The sequence below is a fragment of the Xyrauchen texanus genome, chromosome 32, assembly GCF_025860055.1.
Source record: "Xyrauchen texanus isolate HMW12.3.18 chromosome 32, RBS_HiC_50CHRs, whole genome shotgun sequence".
NCBI classification, from domain to species: domain Eukaryota; kingdom Metazoa; phylum Chordata; class Actinopteri; order Cypriniformes; family Catostomidae; genus Xyrauchen; species Xyrauchen texanus.
In genome coordinates this window covers 9,061,320-9,086,335 of record NC_068307.1, presented here as the reverse complement: position 1 = coordinate 9,086,335, position 25,016 = coordinate 9,061,320, and the positions used below count along the sequence as shown (strand labels likewise).

The 25,016-nt window shown below is 38.5% G+C and overlaps 2 protein-coding genes across 3 annotated transcripts in view; both read right to left on the bottom strand.

The window, feature by feature from the left end:
* Positions 1-3,792: 3,792 nt before the first annotated feature.
* On the bottom strand, positions 3,793-9,645 carry LOC127626370 (protein phosphatase 1 regulatory subunit 15B). The gene is made up of 2 exons (XM_052102112.1): positions 6,969-9,645; positions 3,793-5,124 (listed from the first exon to the last, which is right to left on the bottom strand). Exons 1-2 carry the CDS (start codon positions 8,793-8,795, stop codon positions 4,933-4,935), a joined length of 2,019 nt encoding a protein of 672 aa, XP_051958072.1. The 5' UTR covers positions 8,796-9,645; the 3' UTR covers positions 3,793-4,932.
* Positions 9,646-11,426: 1,781 nt separating this feature from the next.
* The window catches only part of pik3c2b (phosphatidylinositol-4-phosphate 3-kinase, catalytic subunit type 2 beta), a 59,010-nt gene continuing 45,420 nt past the window's right edge, over positions 11,427-25,016 (bottom strand). For both annotated transcript variants that reach the window (XM_052101806.1, XM_052101805.1), the window contains exons 20-33: positions 24,481-24,588; positions 24,299-24,391; positions 23,400-23,529; positions 22,759-22,895; positions 21,526-21,695; positions 21,163-21,319; positions 20,388-20,497; positions 19,483-19,684; positions 19,256-19,380; positions 18,442-18,559; positions 17,550-17,646; positions 15,857-15,963; positions 13,909-14,037; positions 11,427-13,821 (exon numbers count right to left, since the gene is read on the bottom strand). In XM_052101806.1, coding sequence (XP_051957766.1) covers positions 13,630-13,821; positions 13,909-14,037; positions 15,857-15,963; positions 17,550-17,646; positions 18,442-18,559; positions 19,256-19,380; positions 19,483-19,684; positions 20,388-20,497; positions 21,163-21,319; positions 21,526-21,695; positions 22,759-22,895; positions 23,400-23,529; positions 24,299-24,391; positions 24,481-24,588 — 1,875 coding nt within the window. In that variant the 3' untranslated portion in view covers positions 11,427-13,629. The remainder of the gene's footprint in view (positions 13,822-13,908; positions 14,038-15,856; positions 15,964-17,549; positions 17,647-18,441; positions 18,560-19,255; positions 19,381-19,482; positions 19,685-20,387; positions 20,498-21,162; positions 21,320-21,525; positions 21,696-22,758; positions 22,896-23,399; positions 23,530-24,298; positions 24,392-24,480; positions 24,589-25,016) is intronic.

The window sequence follows — 25,016 nt, the reverse complement described above, 5'->3', positions numbered from 1 at the left end:
CTTCTCCAGAACACAAACAAAGATGTGTAGAATATGTCAGCTCTGTAGGTTCACACAATGCAAGTGGATGGTTACCAAAAACTTTAAGCTCCAAAAAGCACATAGAGGTAGCATAAAAGTAATCCATAAAACTCCAGAGGTTTAATCCATGTCTTCTGAAGGGACCCAATCGGTTTGGGGTGAGAACAGACCAAAATGTAACACATTTTTCACAATAAAACTTGACATCTACAGTCTGCATAGCGATCCTGATTTCAAACTCAATTACACATCCTAGTGCGTGCCTCAAGCTTTAGGAAGTGAAATCGAGCTTGATATCATGAGCGTGCCTAGAGACTGCAATAGCAAAATGCACAGTAAAACATTTATTACATTTTGGTCTGTTCTCACCCAAAACCATTTGGATCTCTTCAGAAGACATTGATTAAACCACTGGAGTCGAATAATTACTTTTATGCTGCCTTTATGTGCTTTTAGAACCTTCAAAGTTTTGGTCACCACTGTATGTACCTACAGAGCTTAAATATTCTACTAAAAATCTTAATTTGTGTTTCATTTCACCAGAAAGAAAGAAAGTCATACATATCTGAGATGACATGAGGGTGAGTACATGATGAGAGAATTTTGATGATTTTGGATTAACTATTTCTTTAAAGAGGTATTCATATTACACAACACTAGTTTAAGTTTCTAAATATGACCTTTCAGAAAGGTAGACTGCTTTGGCATTGCAGATGTTAACAAAAAGTATGGTACTTTGGCATAACTTACTGCATAATTACCATATTCATGATAACCGTGTTGCATTTACATGGTACTCCAAGGTGCATGTTTTTAGTACTTAAAGTGCTGCTTTAGAGTAGTGTTGGTGTTTTGATTGACTATTCTTGTGGTTGGAGAATGTGTTTACCTGCAGACAGCGGAGACGTCCTTGCCAAGCTGCATGTACTGCAAGTGTTGAACTTAATTAAGACATTCTTCATCGCTGTATAGCGATAGAATATATTTGCAGGTTTTGTTTAAATGGATTCTAAGCAAATATCCACTTCAGTCAGTGCGCTGTTCGTTGTAAACACTGATCTATAATACATATACAGTATATCAATGTTTCTAAAGTTTCGCATTATTTCTTTACTGTGCGATAGACCGCCCTAAAACGATTCAGTGCGTGTATTAACTGTCAAAATAATTCAGACTTAATCGCGAGACGATTCAGGTCGTTTTGCTAACTTGTTTGACCGATTCATTGAAACAAACCTAAAAGAGTCACTCAGGAAATATTATCAGTAAAAATGTTTCGCTCGTCGGTATACTGTAATCTCACTCACGAAACAAGAATTTATCAATATAAAAAAAATCCCTATTATTCTACTGATGTGAACGTGTGCTACGACTTTGTTTATGCTTAACTGTGTATTTGAGCAGCTAAAACAGACTTCAACAACGCCCTCTACTGGATACTGATATTACAAACATTTGTTTACAAGTGATAGGACCTCTTTCTAGTATATAAAGATATATATATATATATATATATATATATATAGTTCTTGCCATAAATTTTGTCACCCTGTGCCACACAAGCCCTCAAAAGTGAAGCCAAAACTCTCGATCGCCCCCCGGTGACTGGTCCTAGTATAGGTCATAAACCCCGCCTCCCCATGTTATTCAACAGGACGTGAGACCAACTAAACAATTAAATTACACTTCACATATCTTTTTTCCAAAGATAGTTTCTGTCATTTACTGTAGTTTCTATCACGTTGAATAATTTCAAGTGTTTGTTTTCAAAATAAGTTTGTTTTTAGTTAGTTATTTGATGCTATAAAAACGGTGCCGTGACATCATGATTGACAGCTGTGATTGACAGGTTCTCTGAGCAAAGTAGTCACTGAAGCACCAACAGACTTTTTTTCAGGATCTTCGGAGGACTGAGGAGATTGCATCTTTAAATTTAATATCTAAATTTCTATAATTAATTATTTCACACCATCATAAGTCAAAAGTAAAAAGTGCAGGGGCGCGTGCTTGCGATTGATTCAGCGAGAGTGAGGGCGGGGCCTTGATTTCGCGGCTTTACTTCCTGCTCACTACTGCGCAGGTCTGGTCCCGAAATCGCAACTGCGCAGACTCAAGTCCCAAGATGTCAGCGCCATATCGGGACACTGGCGGCTTCAGTTCTCACCAATGGAAAAGAGCGAAGGGGCGTCGTCCATCTTTTTTTACAGTCTATGGTAAATATGAGCAAAGAAGGCTGTGACAAATATGCCTTTATTGTATTATCCTTTTGATGTTTCATTCAAAATATTCACAAAAATCTAACCTTTAATTAAAGTAAACTCGGATCTCATAATTAAATAAATATTTATCTCCCAAACACGTTTGCCACAATTATTGGCACCCCTAGAATTTGTTATAAAATATATCTGTAGTATATTCCCGTTCATATTTATTTATTTATTTATTTTTTTTTAATACACCTAGGTGACTAGGAACATGAAAGCCATGACTTCCTGATTCACAGGGGCATAAATATGAGGTAATACACAAGCCAAATTCCCTTAGTCATCCACCACAATGGGAAAGACCAAAGAATAAAGTAATGATGTGCGGCAAAAGCAAAAGTGGCTATAAGAAAATAGCTTAATTTTTAATAGCATTTCCACCATCAGGGCAATAATTAAGAAGTTCCAATTAACCGGAGATGTTACGAATTGGCCTGGGAAAGGACGTGTGTCTAAATTGTCTCCAGGCATGGTGAGGAGGATGGTTCAAATGGCCAAAAATTCTCCAATGATCACAACTGGAAAATTGCAAAAAATAGTTGAATCTGGTGGTCAGAAAGTCTCCAAAATTACAATCAGACATAACCTACATCACAACAAGTTGTTTGGGAGGGTTTCAAGGGAAAAAAAGCCTCTATTCTCATCCAAAAACAAACTCAAGCATCTTCAGTTTGCCAGACACTACTGGAACTTCAAATGGGACAGGATTCTATGGTCAGCAAATCTAAAATAGAGCTTTTTGGCAGCGGCCACCAGAGATGGGTTTGGACATCCCCATCCATGCCCACGGTTAAATATGGTGGTGGATCTTTTAACGTTGTGGGGCTGTTTTTATGCCAGAGGTTCTGGATATATTGTTTAGATTCATGGCATCAAGGACTTAAAAATCAAAACCTGTCTGCCTACCAGAAAGCTTAAAATGTGCCCTGGTTGGACCTTCCAGAAGGACAATGATCCAAAACACACATGAAAATCAACACAAAAAATGGTTCACTGACCACAAAATCAAGGTTCTACCATGGTTATTCCAGTCCCCTGACCTAAACCCCATAGAAAACCTGTGGGATGAACTGAAGAGTGTCCACCAGCATGGACCTCAGAATTTGAAGGATCTGGAGATATTCTGTATGGAGTAATGGTCTCAGATCCCTTGCCATGTGCTCTCCAACCTCATTAGGCAGAGACTCAGAACTGCTATCTTGGCAAAGGTAGGTTGCACAAAGTATTGAATAAAAGGGTGCCAATAATTATGCCACACAAATAATAAATAACATTATTATTTGTTTTTTAATAAAACTTTTTTGTTTGTAATTGAGGGACAATTTTGAATGAAAGATCTAAAGGATAAACAATAAAGACATATTTTTCACAGCCTTGTTTGCTCATATTTACTAAGGGTGCCAATATTTTGGGCCATAACTATACCAAGATGATACAGTCATGTGTAATATTACAATATGAATATATCAAGAATACACATCAGACAATTTTCAAGTATTAACTTTTTATTGAATATTAATTAGACTAGTCCCTTTTGTCACAAATCCCATAACAGCTGCTTCCTAAAATGTATTACAAAAATAAAATGCCTTTATTAATTATACTGATTAACAAATGTCCTTTATGCTTTAACATCAAGCATATTATAGTTCAGATCAAAAACATGCATTTTGTCCCTGCATTTCACCTTTATAGTCAAGATTTTACTGGTAGTCACAGCTGCCACAGTCAAAGCACAGAGACTTTTTTCATTTAGGATCATGCAAATACATTGCACTGAAGGCCCATGCCCATATATCTTCACTCTAATACAGGAACAGATACAGATTTAGGCATTGCTCAGCTCCAGCAAAAATACTAGGTAATGTGAGTAATGAGTGCCATTACTCTGGAGGATCATTTAACCTGTATGACTCCTGTAGCTTTAAACACTAAGGCCTGGCTTAGTGATCCATTCCAGAGGGGAAGTATGTTATCTTTGGTGAGGTTACAACATAAGTTTGAAAGAAGGCCTGCTAGATGAAAACATTAGGGAATGCAAAGACAACACTTCACATAGGTCAATCCCCAACCCCCAAATCATTTTGCACTAATAAGAGTTTTAAGAACAAGAAGAACATCAATTCAGTAGGGTTGAGTAGAGGTGCTTTTTGAGTCATGTTAGTGCATGACTAATTTTCTTAAATCAATTTCCCAACAGGCATGTGGAAACCACCAAAGTAAACAAACAGCTATTCAAACCTTTTAGCAGTTTTTTTTTTTTTTTTTTTGCACTAAGTGGGAATCCTGCAATAAAATGGACATGACATATCTTTTTCCTTTTTTCTCTATCTCCTTAAAGCTTAACTACTGTAATACGGTGAAGAGAGTACAGAGTGACGTGTAAAAGATAAATCAAACAAAATATGCATATTTCCAAAATCCACACTACAACTCCACGCACAAAACATTATGTGGACCTTCAGCAAAAACTCAGGTGAGGTGTCCCTCCCGGGCAGAAACCTTGGAGTTCATTGGATTTGTGACTTGTGAGCCCTTACAACAATTAAGGGCATCCTGATGCCCTGAATTTAACTAATATATATATATATATATAATTTTTTAATAATTGATTAAATTAATTGTGAAACAAAAACAAGGCATTTAATTAACTAGTACTGAAGAGTCTTTGAAAAATGACCAGGCGAAAAGTTGGAGAAAGGCAGTAGCTAATAGTCTCTTCAACTTCCTGAACACGCCGCTGAAAACGACAGCGGTCCCGGGCAATTTCCTCCCAAGGGCCATGGCGGTCCTCATCGCTGCTGGCATAGAACTCCTCTACATCTTCCACAAACTTCACCTGTAAAAAGGAAAAAAGATTTATAATACAATCAAAGAAAAGAGTTTATCAGACAAGTGTTCAGCAATATGTTTACTGCACTTGTTACACTATATATAATGGTGTATATTTTGCAATCAAAATTCAGCATCCCAGGTGCTCCAATATTCTCTCTTGAAGGCAATCAATGTGCCAACACTAGATGAGTGTCTGTTAAACCACAGGTAAAGCAATGTTAAATTAAAAGAAAACGTGAGAAAAAATGTATTATAAAAAATTGGGTATCAAAATGTGAATGTGTGTCTGCTTGGCTTTACAGTGGATTCACAGCTACATTAAAGTTCCAATGCTCTAAGAAAAAAATTTGGGTAAAAGTGATCGGCGGGAACTTTTTCTAATCTCCCTTTCCAGACTCACTCTCTTACTGTTGCTATGTAACATACCAATTGTTGAATACTGTATGTGCAAGTTGAGTAAGTGATAGCTCCTTGTTTACAATGCCCTCCATCTGAGTGGTTGGGAGTGCCATCATCCCCAGACCAACGCTAATGACTAGTGAGATACCAGACTCATGAAATGAATCACACTATCAAGTGATAATGAGCAATGGGCAGAGCACTAACTCCCATCTCCCTAGAGACAGCAAAATGGAACCATGGCATCACATCACTGGCAGGGGGATTAGGCAAAAAGACAAAGAAATTAAAGAAAATAATGTGCTGCAACTAGGGATACACCATTATTAAATTTTTTGGCAGATATCGATTTTATCAAAAAACTATAATAACGATACTTTCACTCACAAAGTAGAAGTACAGGCTATGGTCAGACACATTCTTTTGTAACTGCAGCATAACATTGAGCGTAATATGAACTTTATGACTCAAGGAAGGAGTATTATCTCCATCTAATTAATTCTTCCATTCCAGACATAATAGAGAGGTGTTCTTAAGCCACTAGCCTTGAATACTTATAGGAATAGTTTACCCAGATTTTCTCTCATCACTTAGTCACCCTTATGCCATCTCAAACGACACAAAGATATTTTAAATGAGATATGATGTAAATATATAGCCATAAAAATGCAAGTCAATGGGGTCAAACACCTCCAAGGTCCAAGGACAAAAAAGCAGCATGAAGGTAATCCATCTGAAATATGGTCTAAATAATGTCTTCTGAAGCTATATGATCGGATCTGGGTGAGAACAGACCAAAATGTAATTTTTAATCATGAATTGAAGCTTGTTTGCGCTTGACGCATACATCCATTCTCAACCATTCTCAAAGTATCGCTTTAGAAGACATAGATTAAACCATTAGAGTTTCATGGATTACCTTTAGGTCCTTTTTGGAGCTTGGTAATGTTGGACCCTATTGACTTGCACTGTAAGGATACATTCATTTTGCGTTTCCATCAAAATATCTTAATTTATGTTCCGCAGAAGAAGTCAAACAGGTTTGAGATGGTGTAAGGCTGATTAAATGATGAGATATTTGTCATTTTATTGGGGTGTTTTTGTTTGTTTCTTAATGCCATGCCAGCATCTAAAGCTATTTAAACTTGTAGGGGGGAAAACTGGATGTTTAAGATACATTTTTACTGAAATCTCTCAAATTTAATTTGTATTGACTTAAGAAATATATAGAACAATTATAATCCAATTAAAATGTTTGACAGACAGTGGTTTCTGACATGATGCACATATGGGGGGGATTTTCTCCTGATAAATCATGGGTGAACTGTTCCTCTCTCTCTCTCACACACACAAACATCAAACAAAGGCACTTTCAAACAGGAACTTGAATGGAGTTAGTGTGAATGTAATGGATTACTTGAGGTCAATGAAAACTTGTATTATACAAACCTTTTTCATATGAACACCTGTGGCACTGCTTGAGCATGGCGCAAGGGAAATCTCTGAGAATCCACTGTCCAACCTCTCCTCAGCCTCCTCCCTCTTGTAGCATGGGATTCCTGGTAATGTCATCTTACGGCACCCTTTGGGGGGCTTTTGAGTCCGTATGGGGGCCTGGAAGTTGAGAAGACTGTAGGGATCAGCTGAGCAACTAAAGGAGTTCCATAGTCTCTGATTATCATCCTCGTCCATTTCACAGCCCTCTTCGCTGGACTCATTATCTGAAAGTGAGGTGGGCGAATGAGGGGGTGAAAGGTGGGAGGACATATGTGCTGGAGGAGACTCTGAGACTGAGGAGTCCGTTGAAGGGCTAGGCTTGGAGGCTGTCCTTATCGGAGCTGTGAAGTTTCGAGGGTTGTAAGGATCCCCGTTTTGGCACAGAGAATTCCACAGTCTCTCCGTCTCATTGTCTTCCTCATCTTCTTCCGAATCCTCCTCAGTTTCATCATTGCTGCCATCCAGGTCCTCGGACTCGGTGAAGTGGGATGAGCCTTCACTATCAAATCCATCATCATCATCATCACTGTCCCAATCACCCTCATCCTCCGATTCAGATTCTTCACTGCAAGGGCTGCCCATGATGTAAGCGATAATCTTGTTTTGACAGTGAGGTGTGGGCAAAATGGGTAAGTCTTCAAGGACAGCTGGAGCTGATGTCTCTACAGTCTTCTCAGGGTCAAAAAACTCAGCATCTTCCTCATTTCGCTTAATTTCCTCTCCGTAGGTGGCAGGCTCACTGTCAGCCCGTTCCACAGACTCACTCCCAATTGTGTTACTGTGAGATGAAATCTCCTCAGAAGCAACATGACAGCTTGTTTCTGACAACACATGCTCCTCAGAAAGCAGTTTCATATTAAAAAGCTTAAGTGAGTGTTCTTCCTCCAAGCTGGAGTAGCCATTGTCTTGGTCCGGGGTTAGAACTGCCACTTCACTGTAGGCTCTACTGCAAACTAAGGGTTTAAAAACATTCTGATGAGCTTCATCTAGTGGCAACTGGTAGGAGTATGGGAGGGAGTCTGGTTTGGGCATGTGTAGGCTTTTATTGTGGGCCAACTTTTTGGAGAACAAGGGTCTAGCGCTTTCGTTGTGCATTGATCCCCCATCATTGCCATGTACACACAGTTCTGTTGTCTTGGCAACGATAGCCTGTGCACGACTCTGACAATAGCCAATACTGTGATGCTCTCCACGATGCTGCCAGCTCGTATCAGTCTCTTGTTTGATTTGTGGTACATTTAGCAGCCAGTTTTGAGGGCTATCCTCGGGGCCCCAAAATCCACCCAACCACCAGGTTTCCGTTCTCCCACGCTCGCTTGCCGTGCGCATTTTTTCTTGCGTGGATGGCGCGTTTAATAACACGTGGCTTAGCAAATTTCTCGCCGTTCCGAGGTATCCGACAGATGCCTGCCTTTGCATGTTGAAATCCTTCTGTGCATTGTTCTGAATCCCTAGTTCACTCAATGAGTCTTGAGTTAACCAGGCCAGAGTCCCCGGGATTTCGGAGGACGCACACGCCGCGTTTTCATGCTGGCAGTGGAGGTATGTACCTTTCAGAGGGGTCTCACCGAGACCCCCCATCAGTGAGTTTCCAATATCTAGATTTGACTTCATATCAAAAGCTGTCTGTGCTCTTCCTGGAAAATATCTCTGCAGGAGAGACCACGCAGGCCTGGAGACCAGAGAGAACACGCTGATCCACGAGCTGTCAGTGCTGTTATCACTGCCGTCACGCGTGGAGTGCGTGTCCCCTTTAGAAAAGTGTCCATGTGCGCTCATACTTCTAAACAGGTGTACTCCTATGAAATGATTAGAACTACATAAACTTAACGGAAATAGATCTTTGATAAGCTAGCAATAAACGCCAGTTAATTATTTTAGCAATGGCTGCGCGTTTCCTGACAAATTTGCATAAAAGTGCTTGGGTTTAGGGAGATTACTCAATGTTACTTTGAATGTTGTGTTTTCAAAACCCAGATATGGCCTTATAAGACTGAGCTGGCTAATAAGCAGCTAGTAAGCTTTATCACAATTTCAGTTTGGACAAAATGATAGCTACGAGAAAAGTAAAATGCTATATTTCCCGTAGTTTTAGTCCTTAATACCATACATGTGCACTGATAAATATTCTCCGGGGTGAAATAAACAATCCATGTCGTTTAAATGGCATAGAGTCCGACCCGGCGCCAGCGAATACCATCAGCGTCCATATTGACCGCAGCGTTAGCGCCAACTGTGCTGTCCTGAGGAAAATAACACCAATTATTTCGGCTTGAGGGGATTGTAGTGACGACAGAACGAAAGGAAAGGCTTTTTGAGGTGAAATAAGAGTAAAATTCAAAAGCAGAGGTCGAAATCAAAGCCATTTTGTCGTCTGAGGGAAGCGAGATTCGGCTCTTCAACTGTGAGTTTTACGTCACCACAAATCGAGACCAGCCGCCGCGTTTCTCTGAGGAAAATGACCGCAAACTTGAACATACAAAAACGGCAAAAAACGCCCAAATCGAGCCTAAACGATTTCTTTTTGGTTTACAACAAAACCGCTTTCGCTTCGAATTTGAAAACTTCGTGTTCAGGCTCGTTGACGTCCCCGTTTCGTCCGATCGCCAGAGCTAGCCGCGAAGCTAAAGCTGTGAGATTTCATCAGAAAAGGCTGTAAGGGAGCGTGTCTAAATTCCCGGAAATCTGGCAAGTTTAGGGACCGGGGTAAAAATGTCAAACTCACGTAGGGTTGCCATTTTTGAAGTTGTAAAATAAGGGACACTTAAATGGGGGGGGGGAATCACGGCCCCTAACCACATCCTCCACAGTTTTAGCAATAAATGCATTGAGTTAATATGCGTTATTAATTAAAAATGTATATCCTTTCTTATATGCTAAAATGTGAACTTTCCTGTTTTAGCAATAAATGCATTGAGTTAATATGCGTTATTAATTAAAAATGTATATCCTTTCTTATATGCTAAAATGTGAACTTTCCTGACCCATGACTTACATATTACATATAATTACATTTAATAATTATATATTTTCATATATATATATTTTTTTCTCACTTATTTGACTTTTTCTTATTTATGTATACATTTTGGATGATTTATACACACACACACACACACACACACATACACATACATATATATACATACATACATATACATACACATATATATTTATACACAAATATAAAAATTATAATAATAATTCAAATTTTTTTTTCATTCAGCTGTACTTGTCTTTATGATTGTATTCATACATTGATTGATCTTTTTGAACATTTATATAGAAAAAAACGATTTCCATTTGTGGACTTTTCAGACGGTCCCTTACCCACGTAGGCACATTTTGCAACTTGTATCAACCTGGAACGATTTCACATTGACGCCATCTGACCGGCTTAAATGTGGGACAAATCGCGTCCCGTATTGATACGGGACGCATCATTTTATCTTTAAATACGAGACGATGCCGTATTTTATTTTACGGTACGGGTGGCAACCCTAACACGTGGTACACTTTGTAATTTTTTTAGACATATGTAACAGAAGATAAGATATTCAGTGCACGTCACGCAATGTGAATACATACAGAAGCCCCTTCTGATGAAGTAAATCTTCTGTGTCTGTCCAGTCGCATATTGTTGCTTCCTTCTGTGAGAGTTTTTATTAAATCACAAATGCATCGACTCTTTTGGAAAATCCTTCCGGTACAGGCTTAATGTTTATAACGGGACAACTATGCAGATAACCTAAAGAATGTGCAATGTCCCTTCAATTGCTTTTAATTAAAATTCAACAACACATTATGAGCTAGTCTTCAGTACAGCACTTTCTGAATCATACATATGCAACGGATTTAATTTATTTGTCTGTCCATTTACAGACTAGTTTGTGAAGTGAGAAGAGAGCTTAATTTTATTCCCAGGTTATCCTAATTAAATGTATTCTCGGTGGGATGTTATAATTTGATGCATTGGCATGCATGAATGAATGAGACATTTGTCATCATAATTCTCTGGAGATTTGTCCGAACAATAATACGTAATGTGGAAGAACATGCACTTCTCAGACATGCAGTTAAAGCATTTGAAATAAACCCAGGCCTGATGTAATTCTTACCTCAGTGTGATGGTAGCCAAAATGGCATATGGGATAAAGTCACTGTTGTCTCACTAAGCAAAGCGGATTGTTGCAGTCAGTGCTATGCAATTGACATTTGTACATGTCTGGAAAAGAGGAATTACCGGAGAAAGATTAGCATTTGTATTTTGAACAAGTTTCATCATTTGTCATTGTTAATTGCACCGTCTTTGTTGGGTTTTGGACACACATTGCCTGCTAAACCTGTAGTACAAAGGCAAATCGGCTATAGGCTGCAAAGGCAAAAACATTCACTGTATTCAAATCAGCTTCCCTGTGCATTTATTAAGTGCAAATAAAGTACAAAACGAACAAACACATGGTTTGAAATTAGAAAACATTACACATTATGTCTAAAAATGGGATAAAGTCCATTTCTATCCATAAATCCCATCACAATTCTCAGCTTTTACAGAGTGCTAAATCCCATTTGTTGCCCTCACATCCTCTTTTGTTATTTAAACAAGTGTCACTGATGTTATTAAAATTCTATACCTTTATTCACACTCTGCACATTCATAACAAACGAACAATCGGTTTTGCCTCACAGGTTGGCATGCAATGGTACAATAATTTCTCATATGTTTAACATAACAGAGTAGTGTCCTAGAAGCAAACAAAAAAACACTAGCAACCATTCATCTTTTTTGAAAGGGACATCTTTATATGGTTAGAAAGAGCCACAGAAAATGGACTAATTTGACTCATGGCAGCGCCATCTTTGATTTTTGACAGGAATGACATCCAGGCTGTGAGGGATAAATATGCAGTCGTTTAAAGTTTTTTGGATCGTTATGATGACAAACTTTCCAAGAAATAGAAATAGCTTTTAGTGCATGTCATTGAAGAGATGGTAAGGCTATCCCTCAAAGATGGCGCTATTGTGAATAAGGTCTATTTGATTGTTACAGCACCTTGACATAAAGCGGTTGAACGTTTGACTGGCAAGTTATTTATTTTTTAAAAGAATGAAAAAGGTCCTGTAATGCAGTTTTGCTCAAAACATCTCATACTTTTCCTATAAGTTCTAACAAAATGATTTTTTTCCCTTTTTTTTTTTCCTCATTATACCTTAGACCTTTAATTCAGCTATCAGGTATTTCTCCTCAACATCAAACTGAGTGCAAAACAAAGCAAATTGGAATGCAAAGTGTTTCTCAGCACAAGTTTCCCAGGGGAAAAGAGAAGCTCCTGTGGTGTATACAGCACTAAATTTGCATGCGGTTTTACATAAGAAGAAACAATGGAAATACTGATGGAACTACAGTGTAAAGCTTTAATTTCATTCCCTTTGACCAAAACAAAAAAAATATAATAACCAATAAAACTTGGAAAAAAGTGAGTTCATTGTACTTGACAAACAAATGCAAAAGTGCAATATTTATCCAGTAGCAAATTTCACAACATGCAAATCAACTATTTTTAAATATAAATTTTCCTGTGTAGATAATGCTTATATACCAACAAGGCAAAACTGTTGACCCTGAGGTCAAGTCCCTTCAAAAGCCTTCCCAGCATATAAAGTTTGTGCCATAATTTTAGAAAGAAAGGTTAGACGTTTATGTTTCCTTTTTCCTCAGAGGTTGTCTCTGTTGTCAATATACTGTACATGCAATTCATGGTTTGGCTTGTATGCACCCAATTATTGTATATATACATATATATCTACATTCACTCTGCTGATGACAAAACAGCTTAGATCTAGATTCATACAATTAGTCTTGTTTCTTTAGACCTCAAAACCATATAGGTAAAATAATCAGTAAATATGCAAACTATCAGTATGAAATAATTGTGTAATTTACACTGCAGTGGTTATATTATGCCAAGGTTCAAATTTCTTTTTGAAGCCAAAGACTATCAAGCATTTTTCCTTTTTCCTGGTGATCAGATAAATTCCTGCCATAGGCAATGCAAACTTACCTAGGTTAACAGTACAAAAGCAGCCTCAAATTGTTTATTTCTAGGTAAACCTTTGCCAAATCTGATACAACTAATGTCACATGAAACGACATGGCTCAAAATTGAGCCACAATAGAGAAACATCTTAAAAAGAAAATAACTTAAATTTGCACTCTCAAGACGACAAAATGGGGCTTTAAAATTTTGTGAATATGAACAGCAAACTTTCAACAGATTTCTAGAAATCACCCCAAAAATCGTCTTTAAATGTCCTTTCTTGGTCACTGCCAATCCTTGTGTCACCAAATGGTGTTTGTCCCATTGTGTTACCAAGAACTGCATTCTTTCATCCAAGGTCTGGTTCACACGGTGCACATTACCCCAACAGAACAGTATCAAGTGATGACAATCCAATCCATCACTGAATCTACACGTCTCCTGGGTTGGAGAATCAACAACAAAACACCCCCACTGGGGGAAACAGCCTTCTGAGCAGCTGGGCATCTCCAACTCCCCGACCCATAAGCAAAGACAAACGCAAACACATGCACACACCAGTCTCTGTATTCTCTTTAACGGTTTATGTCAGAGCCTCTAGTGCCTAGTTGGTGCCAGTCCACGCAGCGATGACCCGGTATGAGGTCTTTCAAATGGATGATGGTTTCACCCAACAGGGTGTTCTCCCAGAATGCTCCCTCATTCAGTACTCGCAGGTGAATGGTCCTCTGCTGCAAGTCACCATGTGGTACCCGGTCATACACCAGCTACCAAGAGAAGATGGGAGGAAGTCATGTCAGTCATTGAAATCAACTGTCAAACATGTTGCATTTTGCCTATTGATGTTTCCTCACCATTTCATTGTAAGTGGGATTGCATGTGCGACGGGCTGCCTTAGTCTTCCTCTTGCTGGTTTTCTGGGGGTCAGGGAGGAGGTACAGTTTGACGTAGGGATCAGGATCTGTTCCGTCCTGCAGAGGTTGCTAAAGAAAGGTGCAAAATCCATTAGTGAGGTCACAATATAGCACCAACTCAATAATCTTGACAATGAAAACCTGAGGGAAACTGACATCATACATCCACTAAAATGTACTTCGTCACCAATAGGTTAAAAGTCATTCCAGAAATGGTTTAAAAAATAAAATAAAATGTTTTTCCTGTTGCATTTCAGACATCATCTGTTTGCAGATGCCAATTGATATTCATACATATTCATTCATATTCATAAAATGAAATTCATAAACTTTTAAGTGTGGCTTAAAGGTGTGTTCACGTCTTGTCGGAATTACCATAATTAGTAGATTCTAACTTGTAAAAAGTGTTCATGTCAATATAGCAGCAGGCTCAACGGTTGAAGCTAGTAAACTCAGATTTCTGTTTGATATGCCATTTTATTATGCCATTGATGCCTGTGCATTTTTTAACAGCTTGACGTGAATAGCTCAGAGTAGAATCTACGAGTTTCCATCTTGTAATTACCGTAATTCCAACATGATATTAACACACCATAAGTATTTAAATACCGTAATTTCCGGACTATAAGCCGCAACTTTTTTCCTACGCTTTGAACCTCGCGGCTTATACAATGACGCGGCTAACATATGGATTTTTCCCGCTTTCAAATTTGATTAAAATTTTTTTTTAAAAAAACATTCTGTGACGTGCTCAGTTTTTTGGCGGCGTGAAGCTTTCATTAGACCAATGAAATTGCCGAACGGGTTAAGGTCAAAACAACTTTTTTTGTTTACTGTTTAGATTAAATCGAGTGCGCTCAAACTTCCCATCATTCTGATTACGGTAGTAATTTTGTCACCCTCACCATGGCAAAGACATGGAGAAACGCATATGATGCTGCTTTCAAGTTGAAGGCGATTGATCTGGCTGTTGAAAAGGAAATAGAGCTGCTGCACGGGAGCTTGGTCTTAATGACTCGATGATAAGACGTTGGAAACAGCAGCTTGAGGAATTGACTCAGTGCAAAAAGACAACTAAATCTGAGGCTATTCAACTCCAACACCAAAGGAGATGACTTCAGTGGTTTCAGTGCACAGGACGAGGAAGATAGTGACCAATGACTTTCTTGGTAGGCTACTGTTTACTGCAAATGTTTTATTACAAGCCGTGTGTGGCAGCGGGGGCGTGGTCAAGCGCCCGTCCGGAAGAGAAAAGCTGTAAGGGCGCTTACACCTGCGCTAAACTATGTCTAACACCGGTGTCTCATTTCAAGTGCCCTGCTTCACGTGTCCTTCTTGGGAAAACTGTCACACGGGCACCAGTGTGACAGTTTTCAGCAGGGCACTTGACGTTCCAGGTAAGGCTTTTAATGGCCACAGCAATGTTTACAATCAATTTTATAAAGTTTCTCAATTCTTCTATGCGCCAACACTAGACTGACGTGTGTCACTCTCTCAGCTCCGTGGCTGCTGCCTTTTTATGCCGCTCTACCCATGCTTACTGAAATTAGATACCGGTGTTAGACATAATTTAGCTCAGGTGTAAGCGCCCTTACCGCTTTTCTCTCCCGGACGGGCGCTTGACCACGCCCCCGCTGCCACACCGTGTTTCGTTAAAGCCTGAGTAAAGTTCATTTGTTTCAATGTACCGGTAGGCACCTGCGGCTTATAGACAGGTGCGGCTTATTTATGTTTAAAATAATATTTTATTTAAAAATCAGTGGGTGCGGCTTATATTCAGGTGCGCTCAATAGTCCGGAAATTACGGTACTTTTTGGGGTCGTTGTATGTACAAATGCATATGGTAAATGTTAAATAAAATCCCTTTGTTCTGGTATTCAAAACTCACCAAGCCTCGGATGTGCATCACCATAATGAAAATTTTGTCGCTCTTGTACAAAATCGAGAGCTTTACTTCACCTGCCATCTTACCGGGCACAGGAGCCCAAGACACATCTGGTGAGGAACAGTAACTGGATTTAGTGTTGGACAGGTGTGCCTTTATGTAAATTCAGTTAAGTGTGTGTGTGTGTGTGTGTGTGTGTGTGTGTGTGTGTGTGTGTGTGCGTGTGCGTGTGTGCGCGCGCATCTTTCGGTCCATCTCCCTACAAGGTGCAGTTAAGTTGGATTAAGTAAAAAGTGATTGGATTTCCAGAGATCAGTCTTCAGTCCAGACTAACAGGACATCAACCTGTCGAGGCCTATATCACAGATCAGATAGGAAACTATGATTTAGTACAATGTACGATCCTGGATGTTCCTGAATCAACATCTGTTGTTGGCCCAAGAACAACATTCCTGCTAAAGAATCAATGTCCTTGTTTACACTAGAAACATTGAAGCTGCAAGTAATATCAGAATGCCCACTATAGAGACGAATCAGTTGTAAAGCATGATGCAAGACTTCAAATAAAATGGGCAAATAACTGTGCTTGATTTACCTATGGAAATTGGTTTCAAAATGTACATTATTATTATGATGATGATGATGATCTGCCTATGGTTAGATACAAAAGATGATTTCAATTAGTAGACCAGAGATCAGAAACTTTACAAGCTAGCTTTGATGTATTGTCATAAGATATTTATGGGTGTCTCTTAACTTTGGGCACTTTTTGCACTCTAAAGTCTTGATTTAAAAAAAAATTCACAATTTAACAAGTTTTTTTTTATCCCAATGGTATACGTACATGCATTACAGGACATTTATGTTATTTGTGCAGCCTAGTTTCATTTAACGAAAATTACTAGGACTATAAACAAATTTTTACGTGCCGCTTTGTGTTTTGCTTGGGTTGTCCATTTTATTCACTTTCACACAAATCACGGGTACTGTGGCCGTTTATGACTTTATGAATACTTATTTTTTTGTCTTAAACTCACACCCTGCTATGTTATGATATCAAAACGCTTTTACTCGAACACATCATTTGAAAAACAATACACCACTCGCTTGGTGTAGATACGTTGTGAGCCTATGCCTAACCCTACACTTTTACCTACCCCTAAAATCTGATTGGTTGATCTGAATGTTGTACCAGGACCAACAAGGGTGTCCTACTTGGCAAAATCACTCCACTGATCTGGTCAGCCTTCATAGCACTGTAGTTGTAATGGCTGCAACAGAGCAGCTTTTACTTATAATGACTCTTTCAATATTTTACTAGTAGTGACAGATTCCCAGGGAGTGAATTTTAGAAGAGCTTTCTAACTTGAGTCAGGTCAACTCTGCATACTGACCACACTGACCTCATGCTGTGTGACTGCAGGCACATGGCACTAGTAGATAAAGATAAACACTGGGTGCTCACAGAGACAACGCAGCTGATTGGACCAACATTTCTATAGTATTACACTAACTCATGATGAGATGATATGATATGATGGTAGACTGAAATGTTTGAACTTTGAATCCATCATATATGCAAGTGTGTATGAGTTGGCTGATTCATCCTCACATGTTGGTAAATAATCATAGGGTATAGGAAGGTGTGTATGTTCATGCGAGTATGAGTGTTTTAAGGAGAGAAAAAGAAATGTACCTGCTGGCTTATTATGAAATGTATTTACAACAGTTCCTACACTTCCAGTCCGTTCGTCTCTTGGTAGAGGGTGAAAGAAGGTGTAGATGAGATCACACTGAAAGAGGAGAGGGTAACACTATTAACTAATAAGTAGGCACCAAAATAAACAGTAGTGTTTAAACAAGCTAAAGAATAACGTGACTGGCAGAGGCGGGGCCTTTTTGACAGTGTTTGTTTACTCAAGTGTACAAGCACATTAGAACAGCCTGAAAAACACTGTTTTAAAACATGATTTGAGCTAAAAGAAGCACAAAGATACCCCTGATGTCAGACTTTATTGTTACTGAAACATAATCGTGACTAACAGTTTTGAGATTTCAGTCTTTCCTTATTCAAGTAGATGAGAGCTGTACTTGCCTACTTAGAAAACGGACTTGTCTTAAAAGGGAAGCTTTATATTTACAGCCATTGAAATAATATGAATACTATGTGATCTGGTTGCATTCCTGAGATGCACCCTGAAGTACAGAATAGGGAAAGTGAAAGTGTACACAGTTTGTCAGCTGGCAGTGCTAGTCTTGCTTCAATACTGATAGAAGTGCGTAGGTAGTTCGTTTACAGACAACACGTGTCTGTTTTTACAGAACATGTAACTGAGTTACAAGAAACATGCCAGTCAATGTGAAACATACTACAGCATTTACAACAGGGACATTTCCATTGGTTATAATGGTTATTCAGAAAATATTATTAAGTGTGGTGTGGATAGTGATGATTCTAAGCTTGTATTTCACACTATAAAAATAAATGAATTTAAATTTGTTCAGCTTCACATGTGATCGTGATTATAATATCTTACAAGTAAATTTTGTTTTTTAAAAACAACATTGAAAGTCAGGCCAAAGGTTACCTGTGCCACCTCTTGAGCAGCATGGATCAAATGCCAAACATATCCATTTAGCACCTCTTTCCTTCTGTCTGCCAGGGCCTCACCTCGAGATCGACCAATGGCATAGCGGCTGGGAAAGCTGTGGGACATTACATCGTGAGAGGGAATTAATTACTTGAAGAGCACTTCAACATTTGACAAATGTACAGCATATATCAGTGGTTCTCAACCTTTTTGACTGCAAGGCCCCCCATTGTGGGAGAAAATATCTGAAGCCATATAGGCTTTTCGATATTTATATTATAAGATCTATCTATTATAAGATCTTTCTCTAATACTTCTACTCTAATGATGGCAAAGCTTGTTTTTTTTAATAAAAAGAAAACTACTAGCCTCAAGAGATTAAAACAATCATAGATTTTGTGATTCCAGAAATGCCTAGAACTGCATATTCTTCATATAATGCTAGCTGTTATTACATTTGTAGCATTGTCAGTTAAAAATTATAATACTCTACCTTAATTTAAATAATTTTAAGAGACCTTGAGGCCCCCATGGAAGTGTGCGGAAGCCCCCTAGTGGGGCCCGACCCCCTGGTTGAGAACCAGTGGTATATATAACCTTCTGTACACTACTGGCAATTGAGATACTGGTAGTCTGGGAAAAAAATGTACACAGCCCAGCTTTCATTTAGTTTCAAAACTTATCACTGTTTTCAGACTAACTATATACTTAAGGTCAAGGTGTATGCTGCATAGAAAAACATGAGTGATGACTTGACAAATGTTTTAAATTTGTTTGTAATTAACATTTATGAAATATCTTAACAGTGTACCTGGGTAGTTTTGAGGAAGGGACTATGAGCTGTAGTTTACTGTGAAGTTCATGGAACTCCTCAAAGGTCCTCTGGACTAATGTTGCTACCTGTTGACCTTCTCGCTCTACTTTTACAACATAAGACTGCATGGAGAAGAAAAATGTAAACATTGACATATTATTAAATCAATGCTTTTAAATGCATTTGGACTATAATGCACTTGAATTTCAATGCAGTCCACTTACGTAGCCCTTGTTTGGGGTAAAGGTTTTGATGTGTCTGCAAACAAACAGGCTGCGAATTGGGCCGTCAGTCTTCAGGGTGTAGACACGTGGAGCAAAAGACAGCACAGGGCGCTCCTCAGAGGATGCAAACTTCATTTGGGCCAAGTTATGGATGAAGAAGTTGAGCTTAGTGGCCACACTGCCCAGACTAGACTCAATTAGCCTAGAATGGGGCACATGATTCAGATAAAGTGTCAGAAAAATGGACCAGCGGGAAAACTAGTGAAATTTACGAGTAAAGTTTCAAGAATAATTTGAGCCGCTGATACACATATAATTAAATGTTATTAAAAGTCCTAAGACAAGCATCACTATAACTATGATAAAGCAGGTGAAAATAATCCCTTAGACATGAATTGATGGAGCGAGGCATTCTAAGGACTAGAATATCAGAGACTTTTGAATTGCATGCTGGCCGAAGTCAAAACAACCCAACCCAAAGGAACCACCCATAAAAACCCAGTAACTGCATACCTTAGCAACTGCAAAACAACACTGTGACAACCACCCAAAATACGCTAGCATAGTGGCAACATGTTCTGCATGGAAAAGCACCACTTCCATATTCTTCAGAAAATGTCAAATCTGTCATGTGGGGGCTCTTTGTGGCCCATGCCATCTGTTGCAGGGCTCCCTGTTCTTCTATTCTATTCTATTTGCAAAAGGAATGTTTGGGTGTCTAAAATGTATATTTCCTATTGACATACTAAAGTTAAAGATAAAAAATAACCATCTTAAGACAAATGTTTTTGTGAAACATCTTCAAGTGCCTAAAACTTTTGCACAGTACTGTATATGCATGGCATATATTAAATAGCCATTTGTGGACTTCATGGGCAAGAGTGACAGTGTCTGCAAGTTCCCACCTGGTGAAGTGCATGGTGGCATCTGCTTCAGACTCGTGTGGTCGTAGAGCATCATAAACGTATTTTAAATCATCCACATCAGACAACTCTGGAATACCACTGGACAGCATCTGCACATACAATGTCAATAGTCAATGATAGTATTACAATCTAAGACTACAACAATACAATGCAATTCTAATAAACTTTCAAATAATAGGTAAATGATCAAGACAGCCAGAGAACAACATTTCTTAAACCACTTTAGCCACTCTGTGGATTCAATCAACTACAAAAAAAAAAAAAAGTACAATCTTAGCAATATGCAATAACACAAATGTCCCCATCCTTAAAATTACACTCAGTATTTTCTTGCTAATTGCTAAACTTTTATACAGAACGAAATAGGTGAGCAGTATTTTTGAAAAATATTTCAAAAGTATTTTTAAATGATGTAGTCACATGAGATGAAGACTAGTCGTATAAGTCTTAAGGAAAAAGCTGCTTTATTTTCCATTTGGTGCTGGGCGTACACTTATGAGTGTCGCCATGTTGAGCACATGACCAGTCAAATATTACTTAATTTATATCAAGAATCTCCTGTAATTGGACACTTTCACAGGTAAAATAAATTAATCATGGCTGACAGCAAACTGCAAGTTTTTACAATGGTATCGGTAACTTATTTTTGCAGAATGCTGCATTAACACTAGTAAGTGTCCACACAACATATACCCAAATTTGACTGAGTGCATCTTTAAATCTTAGCAGTATTGGGTGTTATCGGAGTGCTCACCAGGCCGAGCAGATTGAGAAAGAGGTGTGCGTGTTTCCTTATCAGATTGTAGGCTTCGCAACACAAGTCCACAAAGTCATGGAACCGGCTCGATGGCTTGTCACCTCCATTGATGACATACGCCATGTCGGACGTAAACACAAAAGGAGCCCGGTCCCTGCAAATTAAAGAAAGATTCAAATCTGTGATAATATTTACCATCAACAGCTGGTGTAGTTCAAAAACATTCCTGTGTTCCTTTATACTGCAGCAATGTGAAACGGAGGTCTTGTTGTATTTCTTTCATTTTTCTATTATCAAAATCTGGGGCAAAGTAACTCCTACATGAGGCTTTCAACTCTTATGTTCTTTTTGTGGTCCTACCGTTTGATGCTGCCAAACATCTGTGCATGGCCCAGGAACTTGCCGAAGTCGATGTGGAACATGTGTCCGCTTGTTTTCAGCATAATGTTGTCATTGTGACGATCGCAGATGCCCAGAATGTGGGTGGCCACACAACAACCAGCACACGAATAGATGAAGTTTTCCACTGCCTGTAGAAAAAAAAAAAAAAAAAAAACTGTAGAATTAGTTTTTAACTAAATCGCTTTGTCTATTTTTAGGACACTTTTGTGTGCTTTTTAAATCTTAAGACACAGTTCAAACAAAAATAAAAAATTCTCTAATTTACTCACCCTCATGCAATCACAGATGTGTAGGACTTTCTTCTGATGAACACAAAGATTTTTAGAAGAATATCTCCGCTCTGTAGGTCCATTCAATGCAAGTAAATGGTGACCAGAACTTAGAAGGTCCAAAACGCATATAAAGGCAGCATAAAAGTAATCCATATGACTCCAGTGGTTAAATCCATATCTTCAGAAGCAATATGATAGGTGTGGGTGAGAAACAGATCAATATTTAAGTCTCCTCCCTGCCCAGTAGGTTGCGATATGCACAAAGAATTTGAATCACCATAAACGAAAGCATGTGAAAGTGAAATTGGATATTTATAGCAAAACAGGACTTCAATATTGATCCATTTCTCACCCACATCTATCATATTGTTTCTGAAGTCATGGATTTAATCACTGGAGTCTTATGGATTACTTTTATGCTGCTTTTATATGCTTTTTTGAACTTCAAAGTTCTGGCCACCATTCACTTGAATTGTATGGACCTAGCTGTGATATTCTCTAAACATCTTCGTTTGTGTTCTGCAGAAGAAAATCATACACATCTGGGATGGTATATTTTTTTTTTTGGGTGAACAATCCCTTTAAAAGTGATAAGGACATTCTTTAAAATAAATATTTTGTTACACAGAAAAAAGAAAGTCATATGGGTTTGAAACAACATGAGAATGAGTAAATAATGACAGAATTTTCATTCTGTGTGAGCTATTCCTTTAAGGCCAGTAAGGAGTCTTAATGTGCTCCAAGCACATTAAGAATATTAGCTTATGCAATAAAATTAACATGATGCAACCCAGTGCAACTCAAGCAACCACTGATATTGTAGCTTATTTCATGGCAGAAAACTGTGTGCATGTACATATTGGTTTAGCAAATGAGTCTAAATGTAGTATGATGATACTAAAAAGTGCAAGAGTTCCACCTTTTCATACTCTTCCTCAGTGGGGTTGTGTTTCTGCAACCAGTCTGCCAACGGACGGTCCTTGAAGGAACCAGTTACTCCGTGCTCAACCTGGATCTTCCTTAGGGTTTCTGAATTGGGAATCATTTCCACCATGCCTAAACAAGAGCAGAGAGGAAGAATTATGAAATTGCTTCAAAACACACCCTTAAAAAATTCAGACGGATGATGTAATCATTTAAAAGATCAGATGTTAGCTCGGTTTCAAAAGCTAGTTTCTAAGACACCATCACATGTACAGTATACTTCATGGAAAATGCATGACCACCTTGATGTGTTCGGCAAAAAATAAATACAATTCAAGATGGCAGACGATGAGATAAACCTTATTATTAACACACTTACAATTCATTCAATACTGAAGAACTGATAAAGGTTATTTAAAATAAAAGAAAACTGACTACTCTTTGCTGTAGAGTGCTGTTTGTGTGGCGTGCAAAGGAGAGTGTGCCTAATCAGTCACTTATGAGGTTCCATTTAAACTAGAATGCTGCCATAGAAAGCACCTGCCTATGTAGACAGGAGACAGCTCACTAGGGTTTTGGAACAGACCCAATGAGTATTGAGGAATATCATAAACAGCATGCGAGATGGATTTTTACCTCTGCCACGTCCAGTAGAGAAGCACAGGAAGATCACCATCCTCATGTCCAGCCCCTCTTGGATCCAGATCTTATTCATGATCCGAATAATCTGCAGGGTCAGCATGTCCTGCCTCAGATCATCTCCAGACTGAGTGAGAGAGAGAGAGAGAGAGAGAGAGAGAGAGAGAGAGAGAGAGAGAACATGACCATAAATGATATAGACAAAAATGAACAAACTACCTAACTTAAAGGAATAGTTCACCCAAAAATGAAAATTCTCCCATCATTTACTCACCCTCATGCATCCCAGATGTGTTGGACCTTCTTCTGCTGAACCCAAAATTTTACTTTTTAAAGAATATGGCTCTGTAATGCAAAATGAATGGTGGCCAGAACTTTGAAGGTCCAAAAAGCACATAAAGGCAGCATAAAAGTAATCCATAAGACGCCAGTGGTTAAATCCGTATCTTCAGAAGCGATATGATATGTGGGGGTGAGATCAATAATTTAGTCCTTTTTTCTATCAATCTCCAATTACACTTTCACTTTCAAGTTCTTTGTTTTTGTCAATTCACTTTCTTTTTGCATATCACTACCAACTGGTCAGGGAGGAAAACTTAGAGTAAATAAGGACTAAAATATTTATCTGTTTCTTACCTTCACTTATCATATTGCTTCTGAAGATATACATTTAACCACCGGAGTCCTATGGATTACTTTTGTGTTGCCTTTATGTCCATTTTGAAGCTTCAAAGTTCTGGCCACCATTAACTTGAATTGTAAGGACATACAGAGCGGAGATAATCTTCTAAAAATCATTAAAAGAAAAAAGAAATGTGATGGCATGTGGGTGACTAAATGAGGAGAGAAGGGTGAACTATCCATTTAACTATGGCACTGAGCTGTAAAGATCATACCTTAAAGATGACGTTGATGTTGTCTCCAAGAGTATCCTGGTTCTGGAAGGAGAGCTTAAGTGGAACTGCATTTGAGTTGAAGTAGGAGCAAGACTACATTGAGAGAGAGGAAGAGTACTGTGATGACTCTATAGAAATCATGTGAATGTCATTGTTGTGGTTCTCAAAGAAACATCCTGTACCTGTATGTTGATGCCCTTGACGAGCAGGCCCGGGTTGAGGGGAAGTCGACAGCTGCCATTCATAGAGAAGAACACTCGGACCTCTTCCAGACCATCACGGAGAATAGCCTGAACATTAGACAAAAATATTAATTGACAAAAACAAACAGACAAGAATCAATGTGCTGACCAGATGGTCTGAAGAACATTACAGAGACACTTAGCGACCAGCACTCGAGGGAAACCATTCAAAGAAATATCCTGGTCCTATTTTACTCCAAAAAAGAAAATATAAGAAATGATATTTTGAATATAGAAAATGATGCCTTCTTTTAGGGCCATTATGATGTTTTACATTATGACATTGTTTTAATGACAGCTATGTATAATTGACTTCCCATATCTTAATATCGCAAAGCAAAAAATACATTATTAATATTATTATTGATTTGCCGTACAATATGACCAGTTTTCTGTGAATTACCCACTCAGTCTTTAGCTTCAGGGTTTCCACCTTTGGACCAATGACTTTTCCATAACATTCCAGTTGTTTATGA

What these genes read in the sequence shown, in the direction of transcription:
- LOC127626370 (XM_052102112.1), bottom strand. Translation starts at nt 8,795, where the DNA reads ATGAGCGCACATGGACACTTTTCTAAAGGGGACACGCACTCCACGCGT. An exon ending in CAGGTGTTCATATGAAAAAG is followed by an intron (nt 5,125 to 6,968) that starts GTTTGTATAATA and finishes TCCTTTTTACAG; the next exon opens with GTGAAGTTTGTGGAAGATGT.